We start from the raw sequence: 22,038 nt of genomic DNA, 5'->3' as shown, positions 1-22,038 counted from the left end.
ACTAGGGGGTTAACACTTGAACATATCTGTTTTTGGGGACACACTTTAACCCACAACAGATATTGACGTGGCTCTTTCATTTTCTTCTCACGTCTCAAACCTCTCCGAGAAAAACTGATTTGCCTGGGTTGCCTGACTTCCATGATATAAGTAGAATGTGTTGTGTTCACACCAAAACTCCCCCTTTACGAAACAGGCAGGAAGTGTTTCTTGATAATTTTAATCTGTTGGATTAAAATGTGAAAATGTTATTAGACTTGCTATGAATCTGTCTGTTTTGAATTTTAGGGAATTTTAAAAATTAATTTAGGGAAACTACTTCTCAAATTATAGGTTGTCTTTTTTTTTTTTCTCTTTCCTTTCTTCTGAGTTCAGAGGTTAAGTTGTGGCAAGGAGAACTTTATCATTCTGGTAGCCCGAGACAGCCTGCCCCTTGAAGAGGAGCCAGAAAAGCTCCCTGGTGTATCTCTTGAGCTACTTCCTGTAAGCCCCAGTGACATCCCAAAGCTGTCTGGGAAACTTCTGATACCTTATCTCTAGACACCAGGCAAGGCAACTGCCTAACCTTCTCCTCTTAAAAATCCCCAGGACATGCATATTGCCACCAGACCCCGAGCATATACCTTGTCCCCGCTGTGGGTGGATGATGCAGTAATTGCCAACCCCAAAGGGTTAAAAATGTGCTCTGTAGCATGCTGGTCCCTTAGGAGTGCATTTGCTGCCATTACAGGCTCTGATTAAATGTATAATAGGACATGTGAGAAGACATCTATTCAGTAATTCTGAAGGCTTGCCATCCGGCTGGTGCTCTGCCAGGCACCAAGGACAAACCATGAGCAGGAACTTGTTCTTGCTTTGGATCTGGGTTTGCTCACCCCAGGGAGTGCTGGGAACATCCAGGTACCACCAACCCCAGTGGTCACCCCCGCCCCCTGGCCTCGTGCGTACTGGCGAGAGGTTCCCATGGCTCCAAGCACTTTGAAATAGTGGGGTTTTCTGTAAAGCACCCTAAGAATTGCAGCGTTGGGGTGATACGTAGCACCCTTTGAGAGTGGATTTGATTTGGGGAGCAGGGTAGGGTCCTTGGGAACCATATCTGCATACAGCTGTAAATTCACGCAACTGATTTTCCAAATGCTCATTAAGTAAACTCCTAGAGAAGAGCTCTAATAACATCATCTTTGGAACATACCACTGAACTTCCAAGGTCACTACTTTGAAAGTGGTTTGTCCCAAAACTAGATAAAACATACACATTCTGGTGTTTGTGAGATCTTTCCCGATGTCATCTCTTTCTTGCAGTTTCATTCCTTGTCTGGGTCAAGGATGCACTGGCAAGTGGTCTCCGTTTGGAAAAGAGTAGCCCCTTTTTTTTCAGAGGCAGTAAGTAAGTGTTACTGAAATCAGTGTTGACAAAGCCTCCGTCTTAGCCTTTTTGCAAAATACCATTGTTGGTAGACATGAATTTACCCTTGGCCTGACAAGGCTGCCAGTTAGGTTTTCTGGCTCTCTTCTCTGCTTCCCGCCTCCAACAAACTTATTTATTGTAGTGGAAATATTTTGCATAAAAAAATCAGATTTTTTTTTTTTTAACATCTCAATTAGGTTACATTAGATTTTGGCTCTTACCGAAAACAAGACAGAAAATAACAACCATTGTCAGGATGTAGAGAAAAGGGAGCCCTTGCACACTGTTGGTGGGAAATAGTAAATGCATCCTCGAAATACTAAGTGCAGAATTAGCCTTTGGTTCAGCAATCCTACTTCTGAGTATAGACCCAAAAGTATTGAAAGGAGGGTTTCTTCTTTTTTAATTTTTTAAATTTTTTTTATTTATTTGACAGACAGAGATCACAAGTAGGCAGAGAGGCAGGAAGAGAGAGAGGAGGAAGCAGGCTCCCTGCTGAGCACAGAGCCTGATGCAGGGCTCGATCCCAGGACCCTGAGATCATGACCCAAGCCAAAGGCAGACGCTTTAAACCACTGAGCTACCCAAGCAGCCCTGAAAGGAGGGTTTCAAAGAGATATGTGTGTTCCTGTGTTCACAGCAGCATGACTCATAATAACTGAAATGTGGAAGCAACCATGTGTCCTTTGTTGGTGAATGGGTAAATAACATATGGGCTATGCATATGACATACAATTCAGCCTTACAAAGGAAGGGCATCTCGTCACAAGCCACAGCGTGGATGACCCTGGAGCACGTGATGCTGAGTGAGATACACAAAAACGCCACAGAGGGTATGATTCCACTTCTTTGACACCCTTAGAGCAGTTAAATTCCTAGAGACAGGGTGGAATGCTGGAAAGAGGAAGGAATAGGAAGTTGGATGGATGTAGTTTCAGTTTTGTAAGATGAAAAGACTTCTGGAGATTGGTGCCCAACATTATAAATGCATTGAACCTCATGGAGCTGTATGCCTAAAAGGGTTTAATGCCTAAAGGTTTAAGATAGCAAATTCTGTGTTCTGTGTATTTTAATCACTTTAAGACAGTTTGAGAATTTTTCTAATTAAGCCCTTAGGGGGTGGTCCCGAGTGCATGGGGGCAGGTTCTAGGGTGGGGGCATGTCTGGTGAACCCTGAAGAGCAGGGTTCCTTCTGCTACAGGCAGAGCCAATTGCAAAGCCTTCCTGCATCTCTGTTAGCTGGGGTTTTCCTCCTTGGTTTCACACGGAACTCTTATCAACTACCTGAGCGCTCATCCTTCCTCTCACCTGCTTCTGTGGAGCCACTGGGCTGGATTGGCCGGTGCCCAGCTTGCTCTCTGGGTCCTCCCAGCTGTGAAATTGAAGACCTCCCAGAAGAACAGGGAAGGCAGTGGGGAGTCAGGGCTGGGAGCCGAGTTGGCCAAGAGGCACTGTTTAATAATTAGAGGCTGAGAGCTACAGTTCACTAGGTTGGGATAATAATGGGCTGATGTTTTCACGTGGAAATTGGGTGCAAGATAGCTGCTGCCCCCGGGAGGCAGCTCTTTCCTCCCGGAATAATCGAACTGAGAGTCTAATCACAGGCTGCAGGGACCCAATGGGGTTTGCGGGCCTGTGTTCCCTAGTCCTGGGACTGAGGCTGGCCAAAGCAAGGCTTTCTTCCCGACCTCCTCTGGCTCCTTATGGGCTGTGGCTTGTCCCAAGAGTGCATTGTCCCAGACGCCCACCAGCCCTGCAGACGGCCAGCCGCAGAGTGAGCATGACATCATGTGCGGCGGAAGCTGCTGAGCCAGAAGCCACGGAAGTGGGCTTTCCAGCAGCCCCAGCCATGTCTGGGGCTGGAAAACCCCTCTGAGTGGACGGAGGCTGGGGACCACAGAGGACCCACACAGAGGACTGGGGTCCAAGCAGAGCTTCAGCACCTGACACTGCTTTACCTTTGGCCCTGCATCTCCCTTAGGAAGCCATGAGAGAGGGAATCGTCCCCCCCTTCACCCCCAACCGAGGTCTGTGCCCGTGGGAGACACCGGGAGCAAACACGCAGGGCCAGCTCGGAGCTCCGCCATGGGTCCACCTGCAGCTGTCCCTCCACCCTCCCCTTCGTGTCACTCCCATCCTGCTCCCCAGGCTCTGACTGAGGGGGTCTCCTGTGGGCCTAGCTCATGGTGAGCGCTCAGGGAGTATCTGGACCATTGCCTTGCATTTTCTCAGGTTCCCCAACATTGCGGAGATGAGGCCACCTGTAAGCTTGCACGGCAAGTTGAAAGTGTTCTGGAAATGTACGTCAGTCGGTCATAAAGGAGTCGTTACTTATTAAGCCGCAACAGTATGCCAGGCAATAGGTTATGCACAAGATTAGCTACCTAAAATCGTGGCGCCTTGTGCAGAATGAAAATGAGGGATCTTAAAAAGCCTTTCAAGATGGCAGTAGAAGAGCAGTAAACCAGGTTGGGGGATGGGAAGCTTAAGTGCACACAGCTGACGCACACATGCAACGTTCCAGGTTGCGGAGGTCCTCATGGCCTGCCCTCTCTTGAGGAGCAAGCAGTGCAAAGTAAGAGGTCTAGGACGGGAGAGCTCTGATGGAACTTCACTTGAACCCTTCAGCCCCGGCATGTGGGTTAGGCATGAGTTTGCAATAGGTGCAAGATCACGTGGAGATGAAGCTGCCCCTGTGGGCAGCTTGAGCGGGCTTGTGTTTTCTTTTCTGAGAAAGGACCTTGAACAGGAAGGAGAAAAAGATTCAAATCTTGGCTGACCCTTTCAAGCCAGGCTTGTGATTGAGCTTGGCTTTCCCCTCTGTGAGTAGACAGCACTTCCTCCCACTCCCTCAGGAGAAGCAATGGGTGGTCTATCATTTGAGACCACCCTCTTTCCTTTAGGGAAGCCACGGGATGAAGGAGCACACACTGCTCCTGTCAGCAAGCAGGGCTGGCGTTCTCCAAGATGGCGCTTTCTCCAAGATGGCGGCCTCTTCTACTCAGTTCTCTTTAGTTCTTCACTGTGGGACTGATGGTTACGTGTGCTTTCTCCTTTTGCCCAGGCTTTTAGTTATGCTCACTCTGGGAAACCCTGGACAAGGTGTTGGACCACCTTGGTCCTTGTGTGCACGTGACATTCAATACCTTCAAACGGGAGGGGTGTCCCATCAACAGTGTTGAGTTGGGGTCAGATAGATAGCAGAGCAGTGAGCATATTTATGTCCTTAATTTCATTTGTTTGGTTTTTCTCTCTGCCACCGCTGGTTCCTTGCCACCTTCTATTGCCTGCTAATTAGCCTTTTAGAAGGTCATCTTTTGTTTTGAGTGTTTAATTCCAGTTTGTTCTCATACAGTGTCATATTAGTCTCAGGTGTCAATATAGCGATTCATCACTTCCATATGTCACTGGTGCTCATCACAAGTGCCCTCCTTCGTCCCCGTCAACCTGTTTCACCCATCCCCCACCTACCTCCCCTTTGATAACCATCAGTTCTCTCTAGTCAGGAGTCTGTTTCTTGGTTTGTCTCTCTTTTTCCCTTTGCTCATTTTTTTGTTTGTTTCTTAAATTCCATGAATAAATGGGATCCTGTAGTATCTGTCTTTCCCTGACTGGCTTACTTTACTTAGCATTATCCTCTCTAGCTCCATCCACATCATTGCAAATAACAAGATTTCATTCTTAGATGGCTAAGTGATACTGTGTTGTATATATACACAGCACATCTTTATTCCTTTGTCTATCAATAGACACTTGGGCTGCGCCATATGTTGGCTATTGTAAACAGTGCTGCTTTAAAGATAGGGGTGCATGTATCCCTTTGGATTAGTGTTTTTGTATTCTCACTCCTGGGTATTTACCCAAAGGATACAGAAATACTAAAAGGTCAACTTTGACAGAAAAATATCAAGGCTTCCTTTTATGGCTCCTGTGGTTATCCCACCTCCCTTCCTGTGCAAGTTCCTGTGGTTTTAGAGTGGGATTGTGACAAGTGTAGCATTCTTTTTTTTTTTTTTCCTGCAAAGTGTGGGATTCTTGAAGGTTTCCTTTTTCCCTTTGTTAAAATAATTTTCAAATTGATTGTCAAACATAGAGGTTTGTCAGGAAAAAAATTAGAAACTTGCAGTGAGCAGAAGCTGTGTGAGCTGCTGACAGTATTGGCCCCAGCTTCTCCTCGGTGTTTCTCTGACCAGTTTCGGGGCCACAGGTTCAAAGCTGACCCCTCCTCTCCTCTGCGCTCATAGGCTACCCAGTGTATCTGGTTCTGTAGATCAGGACCCCAAGGAGAATCTGTGGGTCTGAGTCGGAGGTGGAACCTTTGACAGACCTCACCTCAGGTGAGCCCGAGGCAAAGCCAGAGTTGGGAGCACAGGCTCTGCTCCATTTCCACAGGAGGTCACTGGGTCACTGTTTGGGGGTAAATACACAGAACATGCTGTGTCTCAGAGGGACTGATGCGGAGGCAGAGGGAAGGTGACCTTACAGACTTAGGTTAGGACACTGACACACTGCCTTCTCTGTCATTGGGCCCACTGTGAATGGCAGGTCAGATCTTTCCCTGAGAAGAGCTTTTGACAAAGGAATTGAGGACACTGATGCCAGGGTGTCTGAAAGGGGAAAGGTGGCCCAACTGGACCTGCCACTTTCTTTCACAACTTGGCTTAGTGCCCACCTTGTCTGGCTGGCCCCATCTTCCTTCCCAGAAGAACTTTAAAATGAGAGGGAGTGGCTTCAGAACACACCTTTTAAACCTGAAGGAGTTTAAGGGATTGGCCTTTTTTTTGTCAGCATCCCCCCAGCCCCCTTGAGAAGGCGAACATGGGGCCCTGGGGTCGGGAGGTGGGGAGACCAGGCGACTGCTCTCCTTGCTGGGTCCCAGGCAACCAGTGATCAGGTCAGCCTCTAAGTCTGTAAGGTCACCTTCCCTCTGCCTCCCAGACCCATTGTTCCAAACATGAGTAGCTAGAGGCCATAGTGAACCCCTGGGGCTGGATGAGCTTTTGAGCAAATTTGCTCTTCCCACATAGCCACATGCCCCAGGGGATCCTGGGAAGCTTTAAAGGATATAACTTGAAGAAATCGCTTTCCGTTGTCTTCTCATGGAAGTGCTACATAACCACTTCAGCATCTAAAGCCAGTCGCCACCTAAGTAGAGTCGCTTGGGGAAGTCACCATAGTTTGATGATCCTGAAGAAGGATTGTCTCTGATACACGACTTGCAAACCCCTTTTTCCAGAACTTCCACAGTTGTTGGAGGGAGACCCCCCAGCAACCAGGTGTTAGGTAGAGTACTTTTGGTGGGGTAACTGGGCCTACCAGTTGGGAACATCGTGGATGGGTTACTCTTGGCCAATGGCTAGCATTGCTATGGGCAGGACGACCAGTCAAGCTTAGCGGACAGTGATTTCTTCTCCCATCCTTGGGGGCTACTGCATACACCTGACCATGTCTGTCTTTGTGTTTTGTGTGTTTTTGTTTTCTTTAGGACAGATTTCTGCGTACACAAAGACGAACCGTGTGACACCGTTGGTAAGTTTAGAAGCAGAATAATCACTTAGGGGGCTGCTGAACCCCGTGATAATCTGGAAACCTGGTAACATTTCCAGCCTGGAGGAGCTTTCCTCAGACAGACCCTGCCTTTCCTGTTGCCTCTTTTCTTGTAAATTGGTTCTGTGACTTCATTTGACTTCCTCTTTTGTTCCTGAGAAGTGTGGAGGTTGCTCAGGGCAGAAGGCATCAAGACAGATGCTGAATAAGGAAGACAGGAAAAGTGAAGCTACGGGAGGTACCTCCAGGTTGCCTCAAGGGGACCGTGGTTGGGGGCATGCTTGGCTCTGAGCCTCTTGGTCTCTCTTATAGGCAGGGACCCCACGACTTTACACTGTTGTCATGAGCTTCCTGGTTGTCTCTCATGCATGTGGCATGTGGCAAAGGCCTAAGCAGTAAAGTGGGACTGTGTGGGTGTGAGGCTAGCCTCCTCCACCAGGCTGGACACCAGGCTATTGCTTTCTGGTTACAAGGTCCTAAGACCAACACACATCACGGCAAGAAACGTTTTCCTTCTCCCCCTTCCCTCCCTCTTCTACCTTCACTCCCTCCCCCAGCTTTTCCGTTTGCCATCTTCCCTTCTCTTCTATCCTTCTTGGTATGTGGCTTGCTCTTGACAGCTCATAGGTTTCCACTTGGATCCAGTTTTTGAGCCATAGGAAGAGGGTGCTTGCTTCACAAAGGAAACATCAAGACGGTTTCCAATTTTGACTGCTGGGGCACACACCTTTATTTTCCATGAGAGCCACCGAGAGCAAGAATGTGCTGAATGTGCTGAATGTGACATGCTTAGAATTGTTGGTAAACAGCATAGGATTGATAGATACATACTATCGTGGGATTCAAATGTTTAAAAACCTGTGCTTCCTAGGGAGTCCTAGCACAGTTTTAAGTGCCCTGTCTCCAAATACATTTACATCGGAGGTTAGCGCTGCAACATATGAATTTCAGGGAGAGGAGGGCACCATTCAGTCCATAACACTACTCATTTGACACTTTGCACACTGCTGGTGTCCTTTCATGACCTCCCAGGTGTGTGTGTGTGTGTGTATGTGTGTGTGTGTCTCTGTTTCCTCCATAAAATCTTTTAATTGCATGGACCAGCTGTAATCATTCTTTCTGTGACAGCCACTTAGCACAGGGTTGAACCAGCCCTGTCTCATACTTCTTCTTCTTTTTTTTTTTTAATAAATTTTATTTATTTATTTGACAGAGATCAAAGTAGGCAGAGAGGCAGGCAGAGAGAGAGAGAGGAGAAAGCAAGCTCCCTGCAGAGCAGAGAGCCCGATGTGGGGCTCGATCCCAGGACCCTGGGATCATGACCTGAGCTGAAGGCAGCAGCTTTAACCCACTGAGCCACCCAGGTGCCCCTCTCGTACTTCTTTATTGCATCCTCTTTCCCAATACCTCAGTGATGTTCAGCTTCTACAAAGGAAATGAATCCCTTCCTCTGGGGAAAAAAACAAAACAAAACTTACATAGTGCTTTTGTTTTAACATGCCATAATTTATTTGTACTTATCAAGTTAGTTTGTAAGAACAACAGTGAGTCCATGAAGAGAAAAATTTGAAAGCTGGGGTTATGGCAGACTTACAGCAGTCTCATCCAATTTGTTTCTGTAATTTTTTTAACCTTTTATTTTGTAATAATTACAGAATCGTTGAAAGTTGCCAAAGAAATTCAGAGCTAAGTCTTTTGTACCTATCACCCTGCTTTTCTCCCCCACGGTTGCAACTTATGTAACCGTAGTTTATTTCCAAACCAGGAAATTGATTGGCACGGTACAGTGAGCTTGGCTACAGATTCTACTCAGGTTTCACGGGTTTTTGCATGAATCCCGTTTTGGGGTGTGTTTTTACATATAGTTCTATGCCATTTTATTATGTATGTAAATTCATCCAGCCACCAACACAGTCGGGAGCAGAACTGGCCCATCACCTCCAAACAGCTCATTCGGGCTGCTCCTGTAAATCTCCTTTTTCTCCCTCCCCCCTTTCCTTTCCCTAACCCCTGGCTACCATGTATCTGTATTCCAAGTCTGTAATTTTGTCATTCCAGCATCCAATTTATTTTTGTATTTGTTTTGATTCCGCAGAATGGAAAAATAATCTGAATCACATAGGTATGCGGTTGCCAGTGCTAAGAGATTTTGAACAGCTGCCTTCAGATCTCAGGGTCAGGCTCTAGCAGGAGGGGCTGTGCCCTTGGTTTTACAGAAAATGGGAAAATGTGGCACCTTGAGAAACCAGGGAAGCTTGGGGAATGCTGGTGTTTTGTAATTTGGCACATAATAGTGTTTTCTGTTTGCTTTCTTCGTTTGATTCGGGTATAAACTTATGTTCATACAGCAAAGGGTACCAGTCTTGGTGGATTTTTAATTTATACCTGTGCTTTTTTTTTTTTTTTTAGTTATATTTATTGAAATTTTTTTTAAAAAGATTTTAATTATTTGACAGAGATCACAAGTAGACAGAGAGGCAGGCAGAGAGAGGGAGGATTCAGGCTCTCCCCTGAGCAGAGAGCCCGATGTGGGGCTCAATCCCAGGACTCCAAGATCATGACCTGAGATGAAGGCAGAGGATTTAACCCACTGAGGCACCCAGGTACCCCTATTGAAATAGTTCTAAAGCAACATTTTGAATTCTCTTTTAACCTATTTTTTAGGTGGTAGTAAATATATATAACATAAAATTTGTATATAAAATCCTAGCCATTTTTAAGTGTGTAGTTCAGTGACATTAAGCACATCCACACTGTGGTACAATCATATGCCTGTGTCCTCAAAACCACTGCTCAGATTAAGGTATGGAATGTCATCAGCCCCCTCCAAGTTTATCTTATGCCCCCTCCCAGCCACTATCCCCCCAAAGGTAATGTGCTCTTACTAACTTAAAAAAAAAAAAAAAAAGATTTTCTTTATTTGAGAGAGAGACAGCATGAGACGGGGAAGGTCAAAGGGAGAACCAGACTCTGCTGAGCTGAGAGCCCGATGTAGGACCTCATCCTGGCATTCCAGGATCATGACCTGAGCCCAAGGCAGTACCTTAACCAGCTGAGCCACCCAGGTGCTCCTGGTGTAAACATTTTAACTACTGTCTTAAAAAGCAGCTTAAAATAGATTTCAGAGTGAAATTCAAATGATTCATGCGGAGAACCCCCAGGTAGCTAGTGGAGTTTGGGGCTCTGTTAAAAAATACTTTTCCTGCTCAGTCTGCATGCGCCCATTTCAGCAGACCAGGATCCTGATTGTGAGGAACAGGCATAAAGGGCATTTACCGGAGGCGGGCTGCCCATGCAGGTGCAAGATCTGGTTGGAACACAGCACCCCAGGCAGCCCTGGAAGGGGAGGCCGTAGATGCCATGCTGAGGTCAGTGGTGGGGCCAGTGGGGAATGGCCTCCATCTGCTTGTCACCAGCTCCTGGTCATGCCCTAGGTCACATGATCTGCAACTTCTCAACCCATCTGTATGGGGGTAAGGAGGCTCTGGCTCTTTGGGCTTCCACCGGGGGGCAATAACACGGGAAGGAGTTCTCCAGAGGGCAGTCAGTGTGCTTTAGCCAGGGGGAAGGATGGATGCCAGACAATCCAGGACCACCAATGTCCACTGCATCCCTGATCTTTCATGAAGATTGAAATATGAGAAATTCATGTGTCTGCAGCTTACTATCTGTGCATGTTACCGGGGTCCTACTGACGTAGGCAAGGAGGGCTTCCCTGGCCCTAACTCTGAAGTGGTCTTGACCCCTGAGGGGGAGTGGCCTCATCAAGCCCCACTTCCCTGGCTTGGAGCTGGCCTGCGCAGATGAGTGAACACGCTTTTAAAACAGTCATACCTGATGGACCCTTCCTCCCAGCTCTGCCAGTTTGGGCCACTGTGGAAAGAGAAGGGATGGCAGCACAGGGGTCCTGCTGATCTCCACCTTGTAGGAAGACACGTACAGGGAGAAAAGGCAACGCTTATGGCAGAAGGTTCTAGAAAAACAGCTTCATCGCTAAGAGAAACAGCTGCCCCCTCACTGGATGGTCCCTACTTTGTACATTTAAAACCTTGCCTTTGTGGGGTTGTGGGCTTTTTATCTGTTGAATTGCTTCATCCCGAGGAAAAAGCTGTCCTAAGTAAGAAGGAGTGTGAAGCGGTGAGACCTCTGAAAGCCTCTGTTGGCACTTCACATTCCACTTCCCAGCACACATGCCTCTGGGCATCTGCAGGTGGTGCCTGAGCAGCCTGGATGACCAGACACATCTGAGTTACGTGGCGTTTGTCCTGGTTCTTGCCTCAGCTGTAAACTGAGCTGTGGTGATTTTTTTTTTTTTCCCGGACAACAACCTTATTCAAGCTTCACAAATTTAGTTCTAATTGTTGGCACTAGTGTTTTTCCTTCCTTGCTCTCATTTTTTTAATTAATGGCAAAACCTCCTTTCCCTACTGCTGCCAAGACAAGGGATGGGATACATGATAATCCTGCACTAAAGACAATGGATGTGCTCAGCGGCCTCGTGAAATGTTGAATATATGAGACCAGGGAGATACCACTGAGGGGCTCTGAGACTGGTCCACACACTGGGACCCTGCTGTTTGGACAGAGGTCCCCATGGCTGTCCCTGAACTTTGGTATCCCTGTGTGGCCCACAGTGCTGGCACTGAGCTCCTTGAGACATTGGGGCAGCCCAGCAGGGGCTTCATGGATATGGCCACTGACCTCCACAGAGCGGGTCTGTCTGGGAGGGAGGAAGTCCGAGAAGGACCATCACCCACAGGATGAAGGTTTTGGGGAATGAGGTATCTGCTTTGGAAGTCTGTTTCAGGGCAGCCTCCGTGAGACCACGGAAGGAACATTTGCTGGGAAACCAGTGAGAGACGAGGGTGAGTGGGGCTTAGTGTCGACACACTGCCCCGTTGGGTTTTTATTAAATAAGAGTGTCAAGGAGGAGATGTTCTGAACTGTGTCATGTCTCAGGGCTTCAGCAAGAATGTCTTGCCACTGTGCGTGTATTAAAAAAACATCAAAACGCATCCCTCTGGCTGTCCTTTATCCCCCCCACATTCATCACCCTGGAGGACCTTTGGTTGGTCCAGTCCTAGTGCTGAGGCTGAAAAGCTGAAAAACTTTATGGAATGTCCTTCAGAGTGTACATTTTATTTATTTATTTATTTATTGTATTTCTCTGGTGTTGCTAAGTCTTCACTTGGTGAGGGCAGTTTTGAATGGTAGAGGCGTCAAAGGTTCTGTGTGCTGAATGCAGCTGGATAAAAATGAGATAAAAATAAAAAAGTTTGAGATAAAAATTTTGAGGATAAAAATAAAAAGTTTTATGAGTAAGGCCAAGCTTCGGGTTTGCTTCCAAGAGCTTTCCTGTGGGTTTGTTTGCTTTATTTCGTTATTCCTTCTGACCTCACAGAAGTCAGGGTTCAGTTTTGCTTCGGAATTGTTTGTCAGAAGTAGTCTCAGATGTCTGTCCCCAAAGGACAATTACTCCATTGAGGGAACAAGGTCTGATGTGTCTTCCTTCTAACCCCACCTCATGATGCCCTACTGTCAGGCTGACCCACACTGTGTCCCTTGTGTCTACCCTGAGAGGCTTCAGAAGAGAAGGCTTAACAATCAATGATATATTAGTTGTCCCGAATCAGATGACCTGAGGTCTTCAGCAAGTTCATTGTTTTCAGGGGTTATATCGGTATTTATAGTTGGGCTCCTGACCATGATTTGTGATGTGTGTGTGTGTGTGTGTGTGTGTGTGTGTGTGTATGAGGTTTTATGAAAGGCTTCAATTTTGTAAATCAAATAGGCATGCATCTAGCAATCAGGGATTCAGATTCTCTGGGCCAGTGCTGCCTTCCTCCTCATATGATTAAAAAAGAAAAAAATTGGCCATGCCCTTAAGAGAGTTAGCAAAGTTGCATCCTGTTAATGTGAGGGCTTTGCTCACTGCAAATTTAGCTTGGATTTCTCAGCCAACAGAAATTATCTGGGAAAGCTAAATAGGAGGTATTTCAGGAGGCTGACTTCTTCCCTCCCCTGTCCAGCTTCCCATGTAGGTTTAGAGTAGGTTCTCAAAAATGATGTTGGAGAGGGTCTTCCAAAAACCTTGTTGGAGCCTGCATGCCTAAAGCAGGTGATGGCCCTGGGGGGTCTCCTGCTTGTTTACGTCTGTATGGCTGTCCTGTGGTGTGTGACACAAAGATAGTGACTGGAGAGAATGAAAAGGTGAAGGAGTGTGTGTGTGTATGTGTGTATACACATGCGCATGTACCTACATATATCCATATATACATACCTGGACATGCACACATGCCCAACTGTGTGCACGTACAGTGGAAACGTGTAGTAGGTGTATGGACTTCCTCTGCTCTGAAGTCTGGAGGGGCTTCCTTTGTGCTCACAGACTTCGGGAAGATCCCCAGAAGGGAGCCGCCCCGACGAGGCCCGCCGGCCCTGGCGCTGACACAAGAACCCAGGGCGGGAGGTTTCTGCTGGGGACTTGGCAGGAAGTCCCCTCTGAAACCAGTTGCCCCGGGGGACCAAATTCAGCTTTTCTTCTTCCCTGTGCCAGGGTCATGTCTAAGGTTACATAATGGCTGAGATACATTTTAAAATGGTAAAAAATACGTGGGTATGTTTTGCACAGGGTAGGATTTTGCCAGCCCTTTGGAGATTGCGGCTCTGTTTATTCTGGAACGATCCAAAGACCAACAAAAACGCAGAGCCGTGCTTGATTGCCTTTTGGGCTGGAAAGCGAGAGGGTTGAGTGCGAGAACGCCTGGCCCCTGCAAGGTTTCCAGCTGTGGTCCTTCACATGCAGGCTTTGGAGCCCTTTTCTGTGTTCATCTCAGAAAACGGATGCCTTAGGGAGGGTGTCCTTTCCCAAGACTGCCGACTAGCACCTTTCCAGGTTCTGCGCTCAGGTGGCTTGAAGGGGACTCTGGAACAGATGGCCTTCCAGTCAGGTGGCTCTGATACTTGAGGTGACCTTGGTGGCAGGCCACAACCGGCCCCCATCGTTTATCATGGACTGAGGCATGATATGTCCGTCTCCATTGTGTCTCCGTTCCTCACGGCCAAAAGAGGGCTTTGGGATCAGCTGGGGATGAAGTGGGGTGCTTCACCTCATTATTGGTGTGGCCCTTCCTCCAGGCATGCAACTCTCGGTCAGTGCCAACCGTTTATTAGGTTTGCTAGGAACAACCACCAAAAACCCTCCTTGAATGGAGGGTGGTGTGGGGGTAGAATCATAAAAAGGAAACGAGGTCTTCATGAGATGCCTTTTGTATAATTGTGAGTCCTGATGCATTCTGGGAACCTGTGTGCCTTCCCATGTGTTGAAAGCCCGAGGACTGGCCCAGGGGTGAGGGGGCCCAGTTCACGTGTGCTGCCGGTCCAGTGGGAACGGGGAATCAGAGAAGGGCTTCCACACTGCTTTCATTACAGTGTGACCCTCATGGTGGTCCCTTGTACCACCCAAAGAGCCCTGTCACCTCCACAGTGAACACTGAACCAGCCTTGGGCCGCAGTGAGCTTAGTGTGGTGGTCTGAGCATCAGCCCTGCAGCTAGACGTGGGTTCAAGTCCTGCCTCCGCCCCTGCCCTTGCGTGAGTCATCTAAATTCTCCAGTTCTGTTTTCTCATCTATGAAATGGGAGTAAGCCTACCCAGGCTTATTCTGAGGGTGAAATGCGATGATTGATCACGCCCGTTAGGATGGCTGTTGCCTGAGAGAACCCCAGAAAATACATGTGATGGTGAAGATGTGGAGGTAAGGAGAGCCCTTGTGTACCTCTCTCGGAAAGGTATGGTTCATTTACTTTGAAAAACAGTATGGTGGTTCCTAAAAAAATAAAAATATCATCTGGGAATTCCTTCTCTAGGCATATACCCAAGAGAAGTGGGACTTGAACAGATATTTGTACACTCACGTATTTAGCAGGACTATTCACAAAGAAGTGAGTCAGGTGTCCCCTGAATGGTGAATAGATAAAATATCGTGTGTGATATGCCTGAGTATTATTCAGCCTTAAAAATGAAGGGTTTTGGGGCGCCTGGGTGGCTCAGTGGGTTAAAGCCTCTGCCTTCGGCTCAAGTTATGATCCCAGGGTCTTGGGATTGAGCCCCACATCAGGCTCTCTGCCTGCTTCCGTTCCTCTCTCTCTGCTTGCCTGTGATCTCTTTCTGTCAAATAAATAAATAAAAATCTTAAAAAAAAATGAAGGGTTTTCTGAGATAAGCTATAACATGGATAAAACTTGAAGACATTATCTAACTGAAATAAGCGTGTCACAAAAATCAAATAATATATGATTCAATTTATGTGGGATTTCTAGAATCAAAATCATGAAGACAGAGTAGATTGGTTAAGCATCTGCCTTCAGTTTGGGTCATGATCCCAGGGGTCCCAGGATCGAGCCCTGCATCAGGCTCCCTAGTTAGCAGAGATCCTGCTTCTCCCTCTGCTTCTGCTGCCCCTCCTGTGTGTGCTCTCTCACTCACTCTGTCACTGTCTCAAATAAAGAAAGTCTTTTTTAAAAAAAGAAAAATGAAAAAGCTCTCAAGATAGATGATGGTGATGGTTGCATCACAATGTGATTGTATTTAATGCTATTGAAACGTATACTTTAAAATGGTGAAAATAGTAAATTTTATGCCATATATAGTTTACTACAATTTTTTAATTTAAAAAAATTTTTTTAAAAGATTTATTTATTTGACAGAGGTCACAAGTAACCAGAGAGGCAGGCAGAGAGAGAAGGGGAAGCAGGCTCCCTGCTGAGCAGAGAGCCCGATGTGGGGTTCGATCCCAGGACCCTGGGATCATGACCTGAGTCGAAGGCAGAGGGTTTAACGCACTGAGCCACCCAGGAGCCCCTAATTTTAAAATGTTTTAAAAAATTATTTATTTGAGTGAGAGAGACAGAGAAAGAAAGAGTATGAGAGCAGGATGAGGAGCAGGGGGAGAAGCAGGCTCCCTGCTGACCAGGGAGCCCGACGTGGGGCTCAATCTCAGGGCTCTGGGGTTATGACCTGAGCCAAAGGCAGATGATTAACGGATTGAGCCACCCTGGTGGCTTTTTTTTTTTTTTTTTTTTTTAAGCGAGATGACCAAAAGAGCAAAGTTATGAATGTTATTCACTACCCCCTTCTTCTTGAGATTTCTTCTAGGAAAAGAGTCAGGACAAGAGAAGTACAATTCCCAGAGAAGGGGGTTCTCATGCTTCCCTTCCTGGGGGGCCTGGTGGGAGGCGAGGGGCTGCAGGACCCTGGCTAGTATGCAGGGCACAGCCGGGAAGGAAGAGAAGAACCTGGAGAGATTGGGATGGGTTCGGGGAACAGTGAAGACAGGAGAGAGCATTCTAAGAAGCTTTGCTGGGGGGCTGAATTAGAGAGCCTTCTTTAATATTCTTAGATGCATGTAGGGATTAGGGGGCTCTCTGCAAGTTTCTTTGGTTGCTAAGTGTGCTCCTTCAGCTTGGATTCCTGGGCCGGATTGGACCAGGCAGACAATGGAGACTTAGTGAAGTGTTACACTTGTACTTTGGGACTGTGGGCCATCGTCATTTGTGTCTGGCATTAAAGTCATCACTTTACAGTTGAGCCAAGAGTTCGCTTTCTCAGTGACTGCTCAACTGTTGGATTCATGGTGTGGAAAGCTGGGGTTGGTCCCATTCAAGCCTTGTGGTTGGCGCTCAGAATTAACCACAGGGTAGGTTGTGTGTGACCTTCCGGATGCAGAAGGGGAAGAATGTTTGTTTGTTGCTTGTATGTTTCAGGCGGTTTACCAGAATCCTGTGGTCTTTGTGAGCTCCTTAAGTTGAAGAATCCCCAGCTCCCCTGAGGGAAGTTGAAAGTTGGCTCTGAGTTTTCTAGCTCAGTTTCTACAAATATGCAGCTCGAGACTTAGGAGTGCTTCAGGACAGGGAGTGGAGGTTATGTCAGGCCAGCCTGTGGGTCTGTTCTGTTGCAGACACCAGATCTGGGCCTGGCTGTTATTTAGGGTTTGGATTGAAATAGCCTTTGGAATTATTGGCATAGACAACTTGGATCAGAATTTCCTGACAAGTGCTGTTGTGGGGGGAGGGGGTTCTGTTGTTTCACCAGAAAGGCTGAGTCCTGGCTAGGAAGGGCTAGTCCCAGCTGGGAAGGGCTGAGTCCTGGTTAGGAAGGGCTAAGTCTTGGTTAGGAAGGGGCTTAGCCTGGTTTGGAAGGGGCTGAGCCTGGTTCTGAAGGGGCTGAGCCATGGTTAGGAGGGGCTAAGTTCTGGTTAAGAAGGGCTGAATCCTGGTTAGAAGGAACTGAGTCCTGATTAGGAACGGCTGAGCCATCATCATGAAGAGGCTGAGTTTTGGCTGGGAAGAGACTGAGTCCTAGTTGGGAAAGGGCTGGGTTCTGGTTAGGAGGGTCAGAGTCCTGGGCTGATTCTGAGGGTAGGGCTTATTTCCCCTGTAGGGCTTACTATCTCCTACTCTGAAAGTAGTGAGGCCTCAATGGGTGGGATTCTGATCTGATTTCTTTATTAAGTTGAGTAACTAAGGGCGTTGTGTCCTTATCCACCCTCTTCCTGGTGACATTCTCTCTGCAGGGCCTTGGCCCTGGGTCCAGCAGCACCAGGCAGGTCAGGGAGCCTGGCGGCTCAGTAGACATTCACATGTGGACAGGGTACCAGCCTCTGTGGTGATAGAGCTCTTCTCTGGGGCTCTCACCTTCTCATGGGGCTCCCACCTTCTCTGGGGCTCCCTCCTTCTCTGCTCACTTCCACAAAAGGTAGACTTTTCTAGCACTTTAGCCACCTTACATTTCCTGTTAGTCACAGGTATCTTCACCAGCTTGGGCTGCTTTAGCAAAACACTCCTGGCTGGCCGGCTGCCGCCGCAGACGTTTGTTCTCACGGTTCTGGAGGCTGGGAAGTCCCAGATCAAGGTGTGCTGTTTGGGCTTCAGTTCCTGGGCCAGACTGAACCATGCAGGCAACTGAGACTTAGGAAATCATTACCACTGATATTTGGGGACCACGGGTCATCGTCATCTGTGTCTGGCCAATTCAGTATCTGCCGAGGTCCAGCTTCCCAGCTTGCTGATGACCGCTGTGTCCTCACAGTGGAGAGTGAGCCCGTGTGGCTGGTCTGTCTCCCTCTGCTTATAAGGACACTGGTCCCACCATGGGGGCACCAGCCCCATGACTACTCTAAATCTGATAATCTCCCAAAGGTCCCCGCCTCCTGAAAGCACCCCACTGGGGGTCAGGGCTTCCATAAATGACTTCGGGGGAGGGAGACACAAACAGCGGGCACATAGCAGGCAGTGGCAGGTGACAGTTTAGCACCTCACAAGCCGGGGAGCAGTGCCAAGATCCAAGCCTTCTCTGAACTTCCCCTTTGGATTGGGGAGGAGCTCTGCCTTCAACAGAGCCTCCTGCTGTATCCCCGCACCAGCCCCTGCTGGATAGATGGTGTTCGTGCCGCTGCTTGTCCTGTTGTCCGGTGGTGACAGAGCTGCCACCCCTGTTTGTCAGGAACTTTGGAGTAAGATGCTGCATGCTTGTAATTCCTTTAATCCTTCTGATTCTCTGAGGAAGTGCCGCAGGTTTTCTGTGTGGGGAAACTGCTGCACGGGCGATCACTAACTTGCCCAAAGCCCCACACCACGTGGTGAGTGATGGAGCCAGACACTGACCCCAGACAGTGCAGTTCCAGTCTTTTCTCTAAACTCTATCTTGCCTTCCAATAGCCTTTTAAGTGAAGTATCATCATTCCTGTGAGCAGATGGGGAAACTGAGCCCCCAAAAGGATACATTTCTTGTCTGGGATTATACCATTAATAAGTGACGGCTGGCATTAAAAGAACTCACTGGAAAGCCTGAGGGTTTAACTCCTAACTCTCTTGCCACATCTGTGCCCATTTGGTTTTCTCTTCCTACAAGTCTCGCTTGCCCATCATGATGTGTGCCCAGCACGGCTTTCTTTTCCCGGTCTCCATCATGCAGTCTTTTCAGAATAGACCTTTGTCCTCACGGACGCTTTGCTTCTCCAGGCTTTACACTTGTACACATTTCTTGAGTACTCGTATGTGCCAGGCACGGCTCCAAGCCTGGGGACACTGTACAAAACCAAGGCCCCTGCCTTTGTGGCACTGACATTTTTGCAGAGCGGATGGCTGTGTGTGACCTAGACATAAACTCAAGAGTAGAGGTAGAGATCCTTGCTGAAGAGGAGAAGGAGGGAAGGGGCCTCGGGGTTTGTGGAGGTGGGACTTCAGATCTTAGCTGGAGTGGCCGAATACTTGGGTGAGAGGGTGACACTGGGCAGTCAGACTCTTCGCCTGTAATCTCCTTGGCCCGCAAGGGCTTTTAGAGGTGTTGATGTCTACCATGCCAGGGTTATTAATCTCTAAGAGCAACGGAAGCATTCCCAGGTGCACAGCCGTCCCACAGTGGGGACAAGCAGGGCGCCCCCGGCCCTCTCCCCCTCTGCCTTCCTCTTGCAGGACCTCTGGCTCTGCTTCTCAGCCACAGTCCGACCTGGGTTGGGTCCTCATGCTGTTGTTTACTTGACACTGGGCATGCTGCTTCACAAACTCAGCAGTCCTCAGTTTCCCCATTCGTAGAAGATCTCGACATGCTCCTGCAGGCCTGTTCCCCCCCAACACCCACCATGTGCTTGTGGGGAGCCCTGATGATGGCGGCTGCTCTGCACATCCCGTGTGCCTCCTTTCAGTGGGCCACAGGCCTTCCTGCCCAGCTGTCCCCAGCCTGTCACTGTGTGGGTCTTCTGGAAGGCTCTAGGGAAGGGCTTCAGAGCATGTCAGGGTGACTGTCCCTCAGGCAGGAGTCACACTGTGAGCGAGGACAGCTGAGACTGAGGATTGACACTGGCACCTCATGTCGAAGGGACAGGATCCTGACAGATGAAGGAGCCAATGCTGAGTTCACCCCGGGTTGCACGCGGGCCAGCGTGGGCCAGCCTGACCCCTGATCTGTGATCTGTGTGATTTGAGCCTGGGCCAGGAGGGAGTGGAAGTTTCCAGCATGGCCTCTGGTTTTTCTCCAGGCCTGTTTTGAAGAATCCCAGCTCTGCTAACTGTGGAAATCGGGGCTAGTCTTGTTCTCATGTTTCAGGTTCCTGGTCTGTAAAATGGGCGTGATGTTGATTCCTTCTCTTGTGACAGCTGTGGAAAGGAAATGAGAAGCATAGGGAGAGGGCCATAAATGTTTTGTCTGTGCACGCTCTGTTGGCCTTGTTTCTGTGCCCCCTGCACCCAGTCGGTGTCTGAAGAGGACCTGGAGGTCCTGGGTGCTGCTGTTGAGGAAGAGAGATGTTGAGAGCTCATGCGTCTTAAAAGGTGATCTCCAACCACAGCATTCACAGCACGGGGGAAGGTGGTAGAAGTGCACGTTCGTGGCCCCACGCAAGGCCTTCTGCATCCCAGTTTCTCTGCAGTCTGTTTTCGCAAGCTCTTGGGATTCTGACGTGCACTCAAGTTTGAGAACCACTGACCTAAGCCATGGCAGCACAGGAGAAACAGGAGGACTGAATTCTACTGGGTGTGCGTGTGTGTGCATGTGTGTGTGTGTGCGTGCGTGTGTGTGTGTGTGTGTGTGTGTAGGGTGGGAGAGGACACGGGGATCTTCACCTGCCAGCTCAGGGAAGCCCAGTAGATGCCCAGCAGCGGCCTGAGAGGAACCAGGAGGCAGCATCGCAGACCCCTCCTCAGTGTCAGCACCGCTGACTTCCTTCCCCGAGCGAGCAGGCTCTAAATGTTCTGGTAAAAAGAGTCCTGGTTCTGTCACTGCTGAAGAAGACACTGTCCCTGAAGGCTGTTCTGCCATTTCTCCTTTTCCATTTTCTCCTTTTCCAGCCTGCCCCCAGCTGAGAATCTTCTGGCTTCCTGCCCCCCTGCGGGGCCATTTGGGCCCTCTCCTCAAATGCCAAAAGGTGCTGCTTGTACAACATGGGGCTCCTTTTACTTTTCCCATGCATTCCAGGGGTTTTTTGTTTGTTTGTTTTGGTTTTTTTACAACATGAAAATGATGAGCGGTGTTTGCCCCGCCTCCTCCTCGAAGAGCCAGTTCAACTTAACGGCTTCCCTCTCTCAGGTTCGCACCGCTTTTCTCTTGTTCGGTGTCCCACTATTCCAGATATTTCTTACTGTCTGTGGTACCCCTTCATTACAGAATCAAACAGCACCCCACAGCCGTGCCTGGGCCACCGAGAGGCTGCCTTGGGAGCAGCCGGGATGGCCTGCGGCTCTCCCCACAACCCCAGCTGGGCTCCTGATGGAAGTGGAGGGGTTTCCTCCCTCCCGCAGAGGCAGGGGTGTGCGCAGAGTGGCAGGGCCCCCCCCAGGGCCGGCCTCTTCAGGAGCTGGTTACAGCATTTCCTTTGCCATGGAGCTCCGGTTGCCAAGGTAAACATAAGTTTTGAGATAAAGTGGAAGCCCCAAGAGGTTTTTTGTTTTGTTTGTTTGTTTGTTTGTTTGTTTAAATCTTGGAAATGGAAATCAATAAGACAGTCGCTGTTTTGGGCCAAGCCGTCTTTTTCCTCCACGCCCAGATATGCACAGGCTGCATGTAAAAGTCAGAGTGAGTGGGAACTCAGGGATCATGGCTGTGGCCGAGGAGACGGGTCTCAGAAGCAGAAGGAGGGAATCTAGAGGCCTCCTGGCTCTCCTCCCTGCTGGCGTGTGACCTTGGGCTTCTTCCCTGCACCCTCCACAGCGGGTGCCTGCCTGGCAAGGTCATCAGGAGTGAGTAGGCCAACGGATGTAAAGCCTTTGGCCTGGCGCCTGTCTGCCTCATGGAAAATGGTGGCTGTGATTTTTATTAGCCATTTCTAGGAGTCAACTGGCCATCCTGTGGCCTGTGTTTCAGAAGGTGCCTGACACATCTAACCTACCAGCAATTCCTCTGCTGTGCCTTCAAAATATATTCTGAATCAGACCCCCTTTAAGCACCCTTGCTGCTCCCCCTGTGGTCCAGGTCTTTTGCTGTCACCTGCCAGGCCTCCATGGTGGCCTCCCGGACAGCTCATTCTTAGGTCATAACCAGAAGGTTCCTTCTAAAACATAAAGCAGATCATGTGAGTTCCTTGCTTAAACT

General features: G+C 48.7%; 1 protein-coding gene across 4 annotated transcripts in view; it reads left to right on the top strand.

Annotated features, from left to right (window-relative positions):
* ADAMTS17 (ADAM metallopeptidase with thrombospondin type 1 motif 17) overlaps positions 1 to 22,038 on the top strand; it is a 327,264-nt gene that overhangs the window by 80,228 nt on the left and 224,998 nt on the right. For all 4 annotated transcript variants that reach the window (XM_013060100.2, XM_045070851.1, XM_045070852.1 and 1 more), the window contains exon 7: positions 6,894 to 6,937. In XM_013060100.2, the coding sequence (XP_012915554.2) occupies positions 6,894 to 6,937 (44 nt within the window). The remainder of the gene's footprint in view (positions 1 to 6,893; positions 6,938 to 22,038) is intronic.

The sequence above is a fragment of the Mustela putorius genome, unplaced genomic scaffold, assembly GCF_011764305.1.
Source record: "Mustela putorius furo isolate JIRA1106 unplaced genomic scaffold, ASM1176430v1.1 tig00003972_pilon_pilon_pilon, whole genome shotgun sequence".
NCBI classification, from domain to species: domain Eukaryota; kingdom Metazoa; phylum Chordata; class Mammalia; order Carnivora; family Mustelidae; genus Mustela; species Mustela putorius.
Note: the sequence above shows the minus strand (reverse complement) of the source record. Positions and strands in the feature narration are given on the sequence as shown.